This window comes from Ambystoma mexicanum, chromosome 1q, assembly GCF_040938575.1.
Source record: "Ambystoma mexicanum isolate Mex_15411 chromosome 1q, UKY_AmexF1_1, whole genome shotgun sequence".
Lineage (NCBI taxonomy): Eukaryota > Metazoa > Chordata > Amphibia > Caudata > Ambystomatidae > Ambystoma > Ambystoma mexicanum.
The window spans coordinates 241,685,700-241,703,214 of record NC_090922.1 but is presented as its reverse complement, the minus strand read 5'-3'; the positions used below and the strand labels follow the sequence as shown (position 1 = coordinate 241,703,214).

Below are 17,515 nucleotides of genomic sequence, written 5' to 3'. Positions count from 1 at the left end.
TGCTATCTCTCTGTATTTTTGCCCTTCTCATCCAGTTGGATAACAGTCATCTCAGGACTGGTCTTTGGAAACTCAACTTTCTCCACATCTACAAAGCACCAGAACCACGGTTTTTTCTGCCGTCCGGCTTTTTCCCTGGGGCGAGGCTGGCCCTCCTGGAGGTCCCTTTGAGCAGGTTCTCATCTCTGTCACGGTGGCCTCTGGAGGGGCCAGACCTTATTTACACGAAAGAAAGGGACGGAAACTAAAGGAAGGTCCGCCCAAAGAAAGAAAGAAGGACAAGAAGAAGCCTGAAACAGCACTTAAGGAAAGTACATCAGAGTATTCAGGTGAGGAGAAGGGGGAACTGGAACCGGATCCTGACAACGGTTGCCCAGAGGTTATGAATGATTTGAAACCTTCCAGCTGTCACCTTTCTATTTTTGCTTGTTTTTGTAAGTAACCCACCTTTTTTTTGTTAGATGGCAGATAGAGGGGAAGGATGTGATGCAGGTCACAGTGAACAGTGATTGCAGTTTTTATTATTTTAAAATGTAAACAGCAGCAGCTCCATGACATCACTCCTAGAAAAGGCCCTTTTTATTATGACTTTATTATTTATTAAAATAATCAAAGGGGCCTTTTCTGGAACAGGAACTGAACCCATGTCACACTGCATCCTCTTGTTCCGACAGCAAGTGCGTTGCCCCTGAGCAATCCTTCCAATACATTTTTTTTGCTTGCAGAAGAAACAGATGGTTTACTTCAAAGGCAAAGGGCAATTTCATGTAAATTAATTATCTCACCTTGCGTCTATCCACAGTGCGCCTGTGATGCAGGTCTGGCAGATCTGGGTCAGGCCACACAGTGCCCAGGCAGGATTGGTGGCAAATGGCGTTGGAGCACACCCCTCTCATCACAGGCCCAGTGGCTCACTGGATGTGCAAGGCAGCCAACGAGAAACACTGATGAGATTTGCGTTCATGCGCTGCTGCCACTGAGTACTGCAGGCTGCTCTTACCCATTCCCAGCTAAATAGAACCTAGCCCCCATACCCTTCCTGGTGCTACAGTACTGTGTTTTTAGCTGCACAGTCAGCCCCGCCTCTGAACCCAACCATTCGGGCATTCTTCCCTAATGGACTGACAACCTATTAGCAATGGAAGCTTCATGGTTTTTCCTGCATCCCCGATATTTCTCCAGCTAACGAGATCTAGATTCCAGGTGAAAGAAGCCGTGGCACATTTAGCTGCATTTACAACCGCCTTTTTCAGGTGCAACACAGATATCTGCCCTTGGCACTCCCTCATTGTCCCTCATTGTCCCTCATTGTCCAGTGGCCCAGGGGTAGCGAGGACAGGCCTAGGGGTAGCAGAGGGCGAGCCAGGGGTAGCAAGTGCTACCCCTGGCCATCCCCAAATGACGTCCCTGGTACCGCTGTGCACAGACCACGAGGAAACAGGTGAAGGAAAGAAAAGGGCACCTATTTAGTTTAGACAAGGCACAGGAAAGGTGCCTGTCTCTCCTGTGTGCTCCCAGATGCACCCAACAACCTAACAACACTGGGGAGAATGCACTCTAGAACATAGGCAGTGCCAGCCACTGGTCTGCCAGCACCCTGTATGAGATTGTGCACCCCCACACTGCCCGTCCCGCCCACCACAAGTGCAGAACATCAGGGTGCTCCGTTCTGGCCAAACAATAGAACTGAGCCCCCTGCTGAGCATAGGATACACTAACCGGAACGCAGCAACAGAGTACAAGAACACACAAAGCACGTGGCTGTGTCAGGCCACAATACAGCCCGCTTTTTTCCCTATCCCTTAAAGGTGCACAATGGGTTGCAGAAGCCTCTAGGGGATAGAATGCTGATCTTCCATAGAGAGGGTGCATGTCACCTCGCCGGACCCTCTCCAGCCGTGACACTGACCTAATGCTGCAGTTTATCACCCCCAAACACCATAGAGAGCCAACCATTGGCTACAGGGCACACATCAAAGAGGAGGGAGCGACCAGACACATACTTCCCCCACTCCCTCCCAGGACCCTCACAGTAACAACCCTCTCCATGTTTCACATATGTTCATCGCTGACCCAAACAGAAGCGCCTCTCTCTTCACTGACCTATAATGTATCAGACAATGTTGATCACCTCCCTGGCCTTCAGTAGTCCAGTAGTTTTATCCTGACCCAATCCCCTACCTTGATGGTATCTTCAACTGCAGCCTTCCTGCAATCGTGTTGCTGGAGGCAGGGGTTGAGCCAGACTCATGGCTGGAGGCCTGTTTCACCTCCACCCTCTTCCTCAAAGCTTCAGTGTCCACTGCCGGCCCTCCCTTCGTTGGAAAAGCCACCATGGCCGCCACCACATGCCAACCACCCTACCCCTCATGGTGTCAAAAGAGACCACCTCATGACAGAATGAGGCAAGGCGCGGTTGCTCTACGATATCTCCTGAACCACAGGCTCCCACAAGTCCCCTGCACGCACAGTCCTCCAAGGTCCCACAAAGCACACAATTAAATCTGGCACCCATGCCACTGCTATTTGGTTGGTAAACAGAGGCCCTGATATGCTATGTAGAGCAACAATGCGGGAACTTCGCAATTTACTATGAGCAAGGCGGCGTGCCGTTATCCCAGACAAGTTACCGAGCGACCCTTCACAAAGCCTGAACCCAGCACGCAGGAAGGCAATGAATCTGGCGGTAGAGGAACCCACAACAAAACCAAATTCAGGCACTTCATCTAATTGTTGATCAAAACAACAGAATATGGCTTACCAGAATGGAGACACCCGAGCGAGCCCCTTATATCCAAACAGACTTTGTTCCAGGACCTAGTTGGCAATGCCACAGGTGTCATGGGCATGGCCCACACCTTTACCCCATTCCCGCTTCTCACACATACCCCACACTCTCACATTATCAGATAGGCATGGTGGCCTTCACTCTAAAGATGGTGCTTTGCTCCTCTGGCTTCTGCAAAAACATGCCAGGGGAGGGGGCCTCACCATGATGGATGGGTGTTGTATCCTTGTATGTTTAGTGTGACTGTCTATGTGAATGCAGGGCCTCATAGAATGGTGAAGTAGAGCTTGGAGTGTTGGAGGCTTGGGGATTCCTGGGAGTGACAGTTGGGACTTGGAGTATGGCAGGGAACCAGGACAGATCCTTGTTACCTTCTCTCCTACCTTTCATGATCTATGGCTATGTAATTAAGTACAATAAAGCATCTTTCTCTTGGTACTTACCTGAGTCAGCCTGGTTCCTGCTCAATGTCATTACTGGCTCAGATACAACATTTTGACGATGATGTATCCTTGAACCCGGAGTAAGGCTGGAGAGCGAAGCGTAGGAGAAGTGAATGAGAGAAAGCCTGATGTCCGTGCACCAACTGGGAGAAGTGCTGATGTCCGTGCACCAACTGGGAGAAGTCCTGCCTTCGTGAGATGGCGCTGTGGAGCGTAGTTGGTGCCAAATTGATTAGGGACTGTGGCATCAGACAGGCTGTGGATGAAGCCTGTAGCCCATCCGTGGGACCGGAGGAGTGTCGGGCTCTTATAGAGACTTGGAGGCTGGAGCAGCAGAAAGAGGTTGGCAAAAGGAGATTTGCCACCAGTTTTGCAGCCCAGCGTGACACTAATGATCTGAGCGCCGTTGGGCTCCTGATGTGCAGAGGCTTGTGGGACCTGTAGTCCGTTTAAGACTACACTGCAGCTTGAGGTACTGAAAAAAAAAACATTTTTTGCTGTGTTTGGGCAATTTTCAGGGGTTTCTGGGAGCCGTGGGTGGCGCGCGCCCAATCGTGCCCCCTGCATTCCAGCATTACCGTTGGGCTGGAACGCATAAATGTTGCCCCTGTGCCATGTTCGGAGCTCCAGAGCTGCGCGTAATGAGTAGAGACTCCATTAGAATAAAGGTCCTCATGGCGTGCATCTGTCGTGATGACGCATATCCAGGAAATGAGTTTCGTCCCGGCCCCTGGAACGCTGTTATCTTCAAGCCGTGTTAGTATAATGGGGTCGTGCTCAATGGGAGCATTCAGTCATAATCGGAGACCTCGCAATGAAAGACCCGAAGTGAACTGTGGTGCACTATGGATTTATAAGCATATTTGTGGAGTTTATTATAGAGTACTGCAGTTACATGAAGTTTATAGCTGAAAGGTGATTACGGCGGTTATACGTGACGGGGATATGTGGTATGGAGGCATTTTCTTTGTTGATTAATAACAATGTTAAATTTGCAGGAGGACATTGTAGTGGGTATTGCAGTCCACGAATTCATATGAGAATAGCAATTCATTTGAAACAGTTTTTATGAGGTTGTTGCTTAACATTAATATTATGCAAGATTAATGGAGATGAATGCAATGTGCAGAGTGAGTTTTTTGGACGATACTTTGGGAGATGCACTATTTTGCTGATATTGCAGTGGACAAAAAGGAGCACAATGAGGTTTAAATAATGATTCTGCACATTTAAATGAAATTGAAGTACAGTTTGAATTTAATTGCAGCAAATGTAAATGATGTTGAAGTATAGACTACGGTAGCGTTAAATGCTGAAATGTCCACAGAGTTGTGTGTAAATTATGCAATTGTACAGGGATGTTTAAATGTGGAAAGTACCTCAATGACGAACTTGACTAGAAATCACTTTGATGTTTACTGCGCCCCCAGCATGTGGCTGGTGGTGCAACACATCCCTATTTGAACAACGTACATTTTCTAATGCGCATTTTGTGTATTGTGCGTATGTGTTGTGTGGACAGTGAATTTGGAGTTTGCGTTTGTGGGCGCTATGTGTAGCAGTTGTGAGAATATGTTGACGTATGGGTGCACACATGAGGTAGTATGTTTGTTGTGGCAGTTTTATACGTGTGCGTGGCAGCACATTGTACTGGAGTTGTACACGTGTTTTGAAGTTGCATGCATGTTTAATGGGATGGCTTCAACACGCCGGCCGGGTGTGTTTGCCTAAGTATTGGAAAACCTTCGTAGGAACCTCACATTTTGGTAGAAGTTGCACATTTGTAGAAGAAGTGTTCAGTTGAGGTTAACCCTTAGAGAAGGGTAGTTGTGTAAAAACCAGGGCAAGGGGCCCGTTATGTAGTTTGGAGGTCTTTTCAATGCAGTTGTGCATGTGGATTTTGGGCAAGGGGCCCATATTTTAGGTTGTGCGTTGTGGGTGACCGCACATGATCGCCTGTGATATAGTTTTGAGTTTGGTGTCTTTTTAGGAGTAGGGTTCAAACTCCTAGTAGTTGTTCTGTGGTGCCAGGCGGTGCATGGTAGGGGGAAGTATAATAGTTGAGCATGCCAGTTGATTTTTTATTTCATATTGTTTTGGAGTGGCACACAGATATTAGGCCAGTGGGGTTTTTTTTGGTTGTGGTTTTGTGTTTAAGTTGTGGTCATTAGAGGACCAGGTGAACCACACACTGGCAAGTTGTAATATTTACATAGAGTTTTGGGGTTAGCATGACATTTTCATTCTTTAGTTGTGCTATTAGGAATTTTTTTTTGCATTATTATATCTATGCATACCTCTACACCCATCTTTGTGGCGGTCATGGACAGTTTTGTTGCATGGTTGTTACCGTGCATTGACTTACGCACCACATCCTTTCTTTCTATGGTTGCGTTTTTGTGATTTATGTGGTCTTTGTGTAGTGAGTCATTTTCTATATTTTTCATCTTTTTTCATGTTTTTCTTTGGGGAGAAGGGATTTAGGCGATGAGGTATGATTTGTTTCTGGATACATTGTTTGTGTTTGTTGTTCGCATGTTAGGACATTTGTTTTGGCCATTGTGTATGTTTAAAATATCGGGGCTACACTATTTTGGAGGGTGTGTTTTGTCTCAATTGGAGGCATGGGTAGTGCTCAGGTGTGGCAGGCCTGAGGCCAGGAGTGGCAGTCCTGGCAGAAGGAGGTAGGTTTTCGGAGAGTTTTGTATTGTAAGTTACTTTTTATTGTCCATGTGGCAAGGTTTGCGCTTGGTGGTGGCAGCACTGAGACTCCGGTGTGGCAGGTCGGGTTAGAAGGAGTTTTGGTTGTTCTGATTGTTTGTCCTAACATGATAGTGGGTGTGATCTGTTTATTGTGGTTGTTTTAAGGAGGGAGATGTGTTGTATCCATGTATGTTTAGTGTGACTGTCTATGTGAATGCAGGGCCTCATAGAATGGTGAAGTGGAGCTTGGCGTGTTGGAGGCTTGGGGATTCGTAGGAGTGACGGTTGGGACTTGGAGTATGGCAGGGAACCAGGACAGATGCTTGTTACCTTCTCTCCTACCTTTCATGATCTCTAGCTACATAACTAAGTACAATAAAGCATCTTTCTGTTGGTACTTACCTGGGTCAGACTGGTTCCTGCTCCATGTAATTACTGGCTCAGATACAACATGGGCATGGACCAAGAGTGGGTCAATGGAGGGCAACACTGCTGGAGGGACCTTGGGGATGGCCATGGAAATGTGGTGGATGAGGTGTTATTGTCTTAGGTGGACACTACTACACGGGCAGCCTACCTCTTTTGTTCTCAGTAAAAAGATGAAGGGGACAGAGTGCCTATATGGCACAGCTCATGTTCATTTGAATCATGGATGTTGGATGGGAGTCAAATGTCACATGGGTAGAGTGTTCCCTGTATAGTACCCACCAGACATGACGCAGGCTGGGAATCTAGGATGACTTTCAAATTGTCCTTCAGTGTTGATAACTATGTGATAACTGGGTAAGTAGTTTGTGGGAAGTTCTTTCAGATGTGTTGGGCAATGCTGTAGAGATGGCACCTGCTATGTAATGAGTTATCTGGCAACATGAGCTCTATATAAAATGCCCATTGCGGATAAGCAGAGGCGCTTCTATATTTAATCTACCAGTGGCCGTCACCCAGGTTACTGCTGCAGAGTCTATTGGCATTGTGACGCTGGCGTCTTCAGTTGCTACGGAGCCCGCGCGTGGAACAGTCTACACTTTGCCCATGCACAGGATTGCAGTGGCCACATCCACAGTCCCACTGGCTAGTACTACAGGCCGGAGTGGCGCTCATAGTCTCAGGCCCCCGGTGCTGCTGTGGTTACACAGGATGAATGTGTAACACCAGGACTGGCCCACTTTTTGGGGCTGGTGCCTCCTCTGACCTTCGTTGGAGACGGCTTGGGCGGCGTGCAATAAGCAGGCCTAGGGCCTGTGGGGTTTGGGTGAGCCTCTCTTCAATGAGCAGGTGAAGGGCCTGGATGGGGCGAGCAGCAGAGCAGGGAGAGAGAGAGAGTTGTCCACAGTTGTTGTAGCTACAGTTGTGCACAGACCACGAGGAGCACGTGAGCGAAAGGATAGGACTCCTTTTTATTTTAGCCAGGACACAGGAAGAGTGCCTCCTTCTCCTGTGTACTCCCAGGTGCAATTGGCATTATGGGAACACTGGAGAGAAAGCACTTTAGACAGTAGAACCTAACAACCAGAACATGGCAACAGAGACCAAGAACACTTTAAGGACATGGCTACTCTGCAGACCAGCAGCACACAACAGATAGTCATCACTGGTGAGACATGTTTGGAGGACTTGCCTACTTCCTGCCTCACTCCTGGTTCCCTAGCAGAGCAGTGCACTGTGGTCAAAACAGGCCCAAGCTTCCACTTTACACAAGACATTGCACACCCCTGATTTAAAGTGCCCCTAATCCACTTTTCAGGGTTCCTAGTTCCAGCAAGATGTGGTGGGGTCAGATGTGGAAGCTAGAGGTTTCCTAGGGGTGTTTTTCAGATGCTGAGTCAAACAACCGTGCATATATATTCTGTAGTAAAATTGAGACAAACCGTCCATTTTATTTAATTTATTTATTTTGCATTTTTAAAGCGCTCACACAGCCTGCGGGCATCGAAGCACTGTTACAGGAATTGTTTGTTTTTAGTTGCATAATTGTTTTTTTTTAAATCTTAGTTGCGTATTTATAACGTGCTTAAATATCCAGAGGTTTTTAAGCGTGGACCCAGGGATCAAACCTGTGTTGCTTCGTGTCGTCTTGCTTCCAAGGCGAGCACGTTGCTGCTGAGCTATCCTCCCGGGACTCAATGTACAGTCGTACAGCTACATTCCGCTCAACTGTTAGGTTATGTGATGCTAGTTCTCTTGCTATAGCGCCGCTTTTGTAATTTGCCTGGCCTCTTGGTGCTTTGGGTCATACAAGACAACAATGCGGGGTTATTGTGGGTGAGTTACCGGCAACAGAGCCGAGGTTGCTATTAGATACGCTGTGTGACGCAGTGCTCTGTGGCCCTTAATTGTAGGGTGTCAGCCCTCATTCTAGCAACAAGCAAAGTTTTGGAGCATGCTATTCTTTCATATTTAGTTAAGGAGCAAGGAGTCGTTTGTTCACCTTGTTGAATGTATTGTGTGTTTCATTCCCTCTGTGCCCTGCAGCTGGTGGTCGGGATTCTCCAGGCCGCTGATTTGCCGGCGCTTGACATTGGTGGGACCTCAGATCCGTACGTCAAAGTGTACCTGCTGCCGGACAAGAAGAAGAAGTATGAGACCAAGGTGCACCGCAAGACCCTGAACCCCACCTTCAACGAGTCCTTCACGTTCAAGGTAGGGTGCAGAGCTGGGGCAGGAGCAGCGTGTTCAGTGGGCGGAGAAATCGAACGGGGAGCTCGAACAATGGGCGTGTCCTAAGTGGTGGGTGTGGCCCAGATAGCGTTGAGGTGCATTCCCACAAAATGCAAATATACAGTAACTAGGGGCTTTCAGTTTCAGAACATTGCTTAACTTTGTAACTTAGTCCTTTGTCGCTGTTTTTTATTTGGAGCAGTTGGACTACTGTGTACCAAGATGAACAGTGCAGATTTTTTTTAATCTAAAACCAACACAGATTGTTTTATTGTTTTTAACTTTAGAAAATAACATACGATCTTCAGAGTTAACACCGTTTACACAGTTATCTATAAAAGGTTTTAACTCCCAAGATTCTGTTTTATTTTTTAAGAGCTAAAAACAATCTGCCCTTTTTGTCTTGATAACAAGGAATTTCAGGCTCTTTAACAAAAAAGATGAACTCACCAAGTAAAGCAAAGTACTTCAACTAAAAACCAGATTAATGCAGTCTGCAGCACAAAAAGGGTGGCTTCAGTTGTGTGTTGGGGTGGAAGCAGGAAGGGATCTCAATTTAAAGAGTTAATGCCTGCCCCATCACGGCGCTGAGCGCTTGCTTTGAGCCTCATTACACATTTGGTGGTATATTGGCAGTAATACCACTAAGCTACCACCTAACGATATTACCGTTACCACCACTTGGTCTGGCGTTATTACCGCCGGTTTACACGTGGTGTTAGTGCCCATTAATTGGAGTCCATTGGACTCTATTGGGACTTTGGTGGTATACCACCGGAAGTAATACTGCTGAAATGGGCGCATTTTGGCGGTAATGTGGAAGAATTACCTCAAGTATTTTGCTGGAGGTATCTCCTCCACCTCACCTCCAAACCTGTCATACGACAGTGCAGGCATTTGGAAGTAATGCAGCGGCTAGTTACTACTGCATTGCTGCCAATTTTTCCTACACTGCCAAACTTGTAATGACGCCCAAATTTGTGTGCTCCATGCTGCAATGAATCACTTTTGGCTTCTGCCAGAGAAAAATAATGAGGCTGCCTACGGCTGCATGTGGCAGTCCTTTGGGGTGAGGAGCCAAAACGGCCCCACGGTCCTCAATATACGTGAACTGGGGATCAAAGCCTAAGCACACTTCATGGTTTAACCACAGGATGGTGGCTGAAGACTGCACATAGCATTATTTTTTGTGGAAATCTGCAGTGAGGATCAGGGGGTAGCCTGGCAGAGCCCCTGCTCAAAATCTGCGTTTTGAGATTGCAAGGGCTCTGCCCCGCCTAGCCCTGTCCCGACTATACTGCTGGGAAAGAGAAAGTCTATGCAGCCACCATCTTGATCTGCCACAAAGGGCCCTCCGAAGTGTCTCAAGGCATAATGCGTGCTGCACAACCCCAAATAAATAAATAAAAAGGGTGCTCATATTCTTTGCCATAGGTAGATATTCATATTGGCAAAATCGGGAGGTGCATTGATAGGAAGGAAGCTTTCAAAGAAAGGTAGGGACATGTCTGCAACATCTTCAGCGTGGTCTAGTTTCAAGTGGTTTTAGAAGTGATGCCATCAGTTATGTAATTAGTGTGCTCATGGTCTGCGCAAGGGGGCTCAGGGTTAAGGTTACGTATATTCCAATGCTTGCTGAATTATAAGGGTATTGTTGCATACCACCATCACCTTAATGTCCCTTTGAATAACGTTCTTCACTGAATTTCACTGGTTTTAATATGCTTCATCTCACATCGCTTATAGTACTAACGTTTTTTCTTCTCATACTATCACAGATGTCACATTAAATATTATCTGTATGTTTCTAAGCTGCCCACTATATGATATTTCTCCATTGCAGGCCTATGGCATACTGCACCTATAGGCCTAATATTCTAGCTTCTTCTTCTTCTTCTTCTTCTTCTTCTTCTTCTTCTTCTTCTTCTTCTTCATTATCGGATGCGCGGGCAGACCCATGCAGGCGCTTCCCCATCCTAAAGGATGATGTGCACCAGACCCACCAATCAATACTTAGCTCACAGAAACTCACAACTCCTCCCACCGCCCCGTCTGCCTCACAAGATCCAACAGCACACTGCTCCTCCTCCTGCCTCTCACCCCGTCACCTCCCAGCAAAGCCTTCCCACTCAGCTCAGCCACACCCAGCGCAGACAACCGAACCCTCATCAACTCTCTCTCCTCAACATGTCTCTCACACCTAAGCAGAAAATGTCCCACAGTCTCAGGCACCCCACACACCACACAGTCCCTCGACCCATGCTTCCCTAGCTTGTTTAAGCAACACACACATCTCAAATGCCATCAATGTTATGGTGGCTTCAAATAATGCAGTAATGCACGAAAAGAAAACTTCTACCTTAACTGGGAGAGTAGACTATGCCATTTCAGATAACAAGCCACACATGCCACAGCAACACCCACTAGCCATCCCTGGAAGTTCACCTCCAGTTCAGAGCCACTGAGCAATGTATTGTGGGTATGCAAATTAGTTAGAACGCATGTATTTCTTGCTCCAGAAATTTGTTCTAAAAGGGTACTTCAGTAAGATTTAACAAATACATTTCAAGTTACAAAATCATCATGAATACAAAAAATAAGACATGTAAACAGATAATGCAATGAATAAAATAATAAGTGCCAACTATGGAAACTTCACAAGTTACACAAAGAAAATTGTGAGTGGAAAACACAAATCTTGACATTTTCATAGACCAGAAAGGATTAATGTAGAAGTTTCAAAAGAGAATGGAACTAATTTGTGTTTGAGATTTCGTTCCAATTCAAATTTTTCTGGGTTCTTTTTGCTCTTTTCCATTTGCATGTACAATTTTACAACATCAAAGATTATTAGAAAAGTGCTTTATGACTGAACACAAGTCCCAATATGTGAAATACATACACACTGACTTGATTTGACTTGGATTTACAGTGTTTGTTATACTGTGTTTTTGATATACTGTGTTTTTTATTGTATTGTGATTTTAGTGTAATTTTGTAAAGTTTCTTCGAAACTAAACAAATAAATAAATAATAATAATAATAATTGCCTTATTAAATGCCCTGACACAGTTCTGAACACGAAATATGTGTTTGCTAGAGGCGCATAGGTTGGGCAAGGACATTGTGTAGCGAATACATTATTGCTAAGAGTACCTTATAGATTGTCAGAGGTTTGATTATGCTACTGCAGGAACAGCAACTAAATCTAAAGTGAGGCTGATTGTAAATTAAGCCTGGTGGCATGGTGTGAGGCACAGGGCAAAGGTTTAAGCCTGGTGGCATGGTCTGAGGCACAGGGCATAGATGTAAGCCTGGTGGCATGGTGTGAGGCACAGGGCATAGATGTAAGCCTGGTGGCATGGTGTGAGGCACAGGGCATAGGTTTAGCCGTTCTTTTGTGTTTAGACATTGTTAGCTAAAATGGCCACATGTATGTTCTAGAGCAGCAGTTGTGGCTCTACTCCTCTATAGGTAAGATTGCATAACAAAGCTTTTCCCTATAACCTTTGAAACCGTGGATGGACCTTCACCAAATTTGGCAAGCAACTGATCATAGGAGATCAGATTAAGCATTCGAAATATCAGTGAACCTTCCACCTGTTTTTAGTGCAAACATTTTGAAAAACGACTGACTCCAACGGATATGCACATCAGAAAAAACACTGATATATATATATATATTTAAATGCGCTTTGTAAACATGTACAAACATATACCAGGCCCCCTCAACAATAAACAATGGCAATTTTCACGTTGCAATGTATCCTTTACTAGGAAGTACAATTACAAATGCAATTATTACCAGTAATCACTGGTGTGAAAATGTGTAGGAATATATTAAATATATAACAACAAATCTTGAAATATAGTAGACGGTCACTTCTACTTCAAAATGCTCTCTTTGGCACAAAACATAATTCCAACCGCAGTTACTACCTGGTATCAACCCTGTAAATATGCATTAAACAAGCACTAACAAAGCCAATCTACTTACCAATTGTAGCTGTTCATTGGCAAATAAATAGCTGTGCACCAGTTACTACAACCACTCACTGTATACAAATGGATGAAAGAGTAAGTAATGGCAAAGCCAATAGTTTTGTTATTTGTAGTTGTTCATTGAAAACCAAACGATTGTAGCTTCAATTACAACGAATTAATTGTGCACAATGTTGTTATTAATTGACACATTGTTTAAGCTTCAATTACTATGACCAATTACTGTGTAAAAATGTATGAAATAACAAGCAATTGCAAAATCAGTCGTTTTGGTATTTGTAGTTGTTCGTTGACAAACACATAGAAATAGCTTCAATTACTATGACCAATCATTCATATAAAATATAGTTGATGACTGATAGGAAAATGGTCACCGCTTCATGTATGACAACCAATCACTGTGCAAAAATGTACGAAATACCAACCATTGGTAAAATCAATAGCTTTGGTGTTTGTAGTGATTAATTGACAAATGATTGTAACTTCAATCATAACCCATCAGGTTTGCAAAGTATCATTATTAATTGACAAGCAAATGGCCATAGCCTTAATTACTATGGCCAATCGCTGTGGAAAAGTGTATCCAACAAGCACTGGCAAAGCCAAAGGTTTTGGTGTGTGCAGCTGTTAATTGGCAAACAAATGGTTGTAGCTTCAATTAACTTGGCCAGTCACTTGTGTACTGTTCTTTTCACACTGGGTGCCACGCATTTGTATTGTTATGCTTAATAGTTTAAGCATATTACCCACTACAGGCAAAACATTGGGGTAATAACGGTGCCCTGCTTGAGATGTAATTTCCCTCCACTGAAGATGAGAACTGTTTCCCAATGGTTGAGTAGATGTTTGTTTCGTCCCAATTGTATTTCCCTGTAGAAAAAGGTGCCACGCTAAAATGAAATCCTTGCCCACTTCAACTTGCAGCCAATATAGCTTAAAGTGGGAGAGTCTCTTGTTTTTTTCTCTCTATGTAAAAGAAAAGTCCAGCTCTGTGTGTGTTTTTCTTCATTGCTCATTTGTTCCTGTGGCCACCATCTGACGAAGAAGTCGCTGGGATTTCGAAAGCTTATACATGTATCATCTCAGCCTTATATCTTCAGCTAGTCCAATAACTTGGATTTTGTCAGAAATATTTCAAAGTTGATCACATCACCACTGTGCTGCCAATGGCTAGACTGGCCAGTGGCCTTATCGTGGCGTTCTTGTAAAGTGGCATATACCACCCACTCAGCCACACACATTTTGTAAGGTAACAAGGAGTTGGGATGCAGGTGGTAATAGGTGTCAAAGAGGGGAAAAGCCCACCCATCCAGATGGAAGTATCCCCCTCGAGCCCTGTAAGAGATAATGTGGATACCCGTGAGGGTGGGTATCGGGGGCAATGGCAGGTGCAGGAGATGAGGCAAGGAGAACACAGCATTATGCATGGAGGAATATATATCATGGTGGAAGACTGGTGACAACCAGGAAGGAAGGAAAAAATAGAGGGGTCCCAAGGCCAGCTAAGGGCAACAATACAAATAAGAGCATGTGTGGGACGCAAATCGGATACAGGTAGATGCTGTCAGGGCTTCGTGCTAACCTCTTTTCCGGGGGTCCTTATGGTGGCGAAGCAAGCGTTCCCGGTGAACAGGATGTACCTGCTCCCGCCCTAGTACAACTCAGAACTAATCACAGTGGACCAGTATCCCACCAAGACGTCTAACTTCCAGTGATGGAACGACTTGTGTCCTGTTTTTGTGGAACAGACCCAGGAGCCTGACGCGCCGCAGCCCTACAGGTATTCTCCCTGCAGCCTGACATTGTTCCCCCTGTATTTTTCCTGTTCCAGTCCCACTGCTGCTTCCCTGTATTCCAGGTCTCCTGGATCACCCTTATGCTCTTCCTTTTATTCCTGTTCTGAATATCCTCCTTCCGACAGCGTATTAGCGTCTCCTGCCAAGTCTAAGTGCTTCAGCAACCTCAACCGCCTGAGCAAGATCTGCGCCTATCTCTGGCTCCCAAGAGGGGCTTTCCAAGTCTCAGGGTTTTCCCTCACCTATCAGCACCACTTGGGGCGCCACCTGCCCTCTCAGATGTCACACCATCTAGGGGTGCAGTGGCGAATCGAAGGGACCGCCCATATCTCTACTTTGCACTCTCCCAAACCCCAGGAAATGCCAGTCACTGAGAGATGCACATGACGTCAAATGGAGATAGAGCATTGCAAGGAGCTGTCTGTGTGTGTGTTCGGCTGGGCCGTCAGAAAAAGCTCCTGGCAACCGGGAAGTGATCTTTGCCATCTTTTGATGGCCAGGCAAAGATTAGGATCCTCAGCGGGTATCATGTTTGGAAAGGTACCTGCAAAGCAGTGAAGGTAGCCCTTGGCAGGGTGAGGCCTGAAAAGGCAAGGGCAGCTCAAGGCTGCAAGATGCAGTGAGGAAGAGCACCCGGTCTGCAAAAGAACTGGGGCAGCAGAGGGGCACCAGGAGAGGTGGCGAATAGGGCCCAAAGGAAGCCACCACGCTACACCAAGATGCATTGGCAAGCCTGCATACGACAATACCTGCTCAAAAAGCCCTCCCTCAACATAGACTGGTTGGACAAGACCTTGGAGTGAGCTGCCTCAAGCAGGGTTGGACTGGTCTATAGGGAACTCTGGAGATTTCCCGCTCGGCCTCTGCACCCTGGGACACTTTTGTGTAGTAACCCATTTTATTTCCACATTTTCTCATAGGAAAAGTGTTGGGCTTGCTGAAAATGTGTAATATGGGGCCACTTGGACAATAATTACCAGGGCCTCCTTTGTATCCCAGTGCAGCTTAGTAGGTGTGCACCCCTTCTGAGAATACTTTGGTAATGTCTCCGGATGCCTATGCCACCCTGGATCGGACGGATATCAGCGGAAAATAAGCAATATCACCAAATAAGCAATATCACCAAATAAGCAATATCACCAAATAAGCAATATCACCAAATAAGCAATATCACCAAACCAGGTATGTAAGTTTTTTAGAACATGTTCCATTGAAGTACACCTCATTACAAGTGAAGGATAGCCTGATGCCCTGAGGATGGACCACCGGTCCGAAATGCACTGGTCAAGCGCTGTCAGCCCCACTGTTGAAAATAGAATATGGTGACAATAATTATATAATTGTTTATGATTAAAATGAAGAAGGGAGATTTTTTCAACAGAATTGTAGCACTTATGTAATTTGTCGTAGATTGTATTCTACAGGGGCGCACCCAGTATCTTGGGGGGTTTTCCCAAGTTTTGTTGGTTTAAGGGAATGTCATGTCCCAGATCTCTCTGGTCCTGTGCATTCAAAAGCATAGAGAGCATCTGCATGTCCTGCCCTCGCGGCCGGACCCCCAGAGTCTTATTTCAGTAAGTGAACCCCTATCTCATTGCCCCCATGACTGGGTGCACAGGGCCTATTCTGCTGACATGGGGTGCAGTGGAAACCACGAGAGGCCCTGGAAATAATTTTCAAAGCGGCTCCATATTACACATGTTCATCAAGGGCAACCCTTTTCCTCTGGGAACCTTTGGAAATAAAACAGGTTAGCACACAACAGAGGCCCAGGGTGCAGAGGGGGTGCCGGGGAATCTCCAGAGCTCCCCATGGGCCAGTCTGGCGCTTCTGATGACGTTGCCAGAGCCACCACTTCTTCCAGGGTCGCATTCTCTGGCTCCCGAGGTTTGGGGACATACAGTTGTTCCCAGCGCCTCTGCATCCGGTTCAGAGTGCTGTCAGCACCTGGGCCCATTTTTGTCAAACACCATTCACTTTTTCAGAAGGGCACAGCATCATGTAGCCTGCCTCCCTGAGGGATCAACCACTGCTGGTCCGCCTGCCCACCTCGATCAAGCTCACCACCTGCTTTGGATTCCAGGGCAAGGAGGGAGTGTGGTGCTCTCTGATAAAGTGATTGCTACTGAAAAGGAGGTCAGTTCCTACAAAAGCACGAGTACAATCGCAGAAAAGCCGAAAAGTGCACAGCTCACTGTACCGTGGCGAGTTACCCACAGATCTCTGCCGCACGATCACTAACAACCTCAACCATACAAGCAAGGCTTTAAGTGGGGTAAGAAATCCAGGGTGGGCCCTCATTTGAGGGCGTGGCGTGTGGGGTGGGCGTGGCCTAAAAAGTGCACAAACCATAGCAAGGTAAGCAAACAAATATATAAATGTATGTAAGCATTTATTTATTTGTTTGTGTACCTTACTACGGTTTGTGTAGTATGCAACATAGAAATGTGTAACATATTTCTATGTTTATAAAAGATGGCTTGAAAAGTACACAAACCATAGTAGGGTACACACACAAAAATATATAGCATGTATATATTTGTGTGCATACTTTATGGTTTGTGTACTCTTTAAGCCATCTTTTTTAAACATTTCTATGTTTATAAAAGATGCCTACAAAAGCACACAATTCAATCCATCTTTTGTAAAGCTTTGACGACGGACAGAGCCTGAGGCAAAGCCTTAGCAAAGATGGCTTGAATTGTGTACTTTTCAAGCCATCTATAAAACCTCAAAATATGTCAAGGAATCCCCAGGTTCGCCGAGGGTTAGGCGACCTGGGGAGGCGGTGAGGAAACAAAGGGACATTAACTTGAATTTGCAGTTACTGACAGAAGTGGCAGCTAGACCGACTTAATGGCGGGCGCATCTCCCGTCGGCTTATGCGGAATAATATGTCCCACCAATGTTGTGGTGGGACCCGGGGGCCCCAGTAGGGCCCGGCTCATCCCCACTTTTGGAGACTGCTGGGGCCCAGCCCTGGCTCGCCCCGGGCCCACTTAAAGCACTGCATACTGGCTAGAACAAGCCCAACGTACTCTTGAGAACCTGTCAAAGAACCAGATTTTGAGATGGCCGTACAGCTGAAAACAGCGCCTATTTCGATGGGGGTTGAGGCACGTGCA

General features: G+C 45.9%; 1 protein-coding gene and 1 long non-coding RNA gene across 3 annotated transcripts in view; one reads left to right on the top strand and one right to left on the bottom strand.

Annotated features, from left to right (window-relative positions):
- Nucleotides 1–3,917, bottom strand: part of LOC138527073 (uncharacterized) — a 60,872-nt gene extending 56,955 nt beyond the window's left edge. Inside the window, exon 1 of the long non-coding RNA XR_011283809.1 lies at nt 3,232–3,917. This is a non-coding gene — a long non-coding RNA (uncharacterized lncRNA). The remainder of the gene's footprint in view (nt 1–3,231) is intronic.
- Nucleotides 1–17,515, top strand: part of SYT5 (synaptotagmin 5) — a 482,978-nt gene that overhangs the window by 413,511 nt on the left and 51,952 nt on the right. For both annotated transcript variants that reach the window (XM_069638084.1, XM_069638075.1), the window contains one exon: nt 8,407–8,574. In XM_069638084.1, the coding sequence (XP_069494185.1) occupies nt 8,407–8,574 (168 nt within the window). The remainder of the gene's footprint in view (nt 1–8,406; nt 8,575–17,515) is intronic.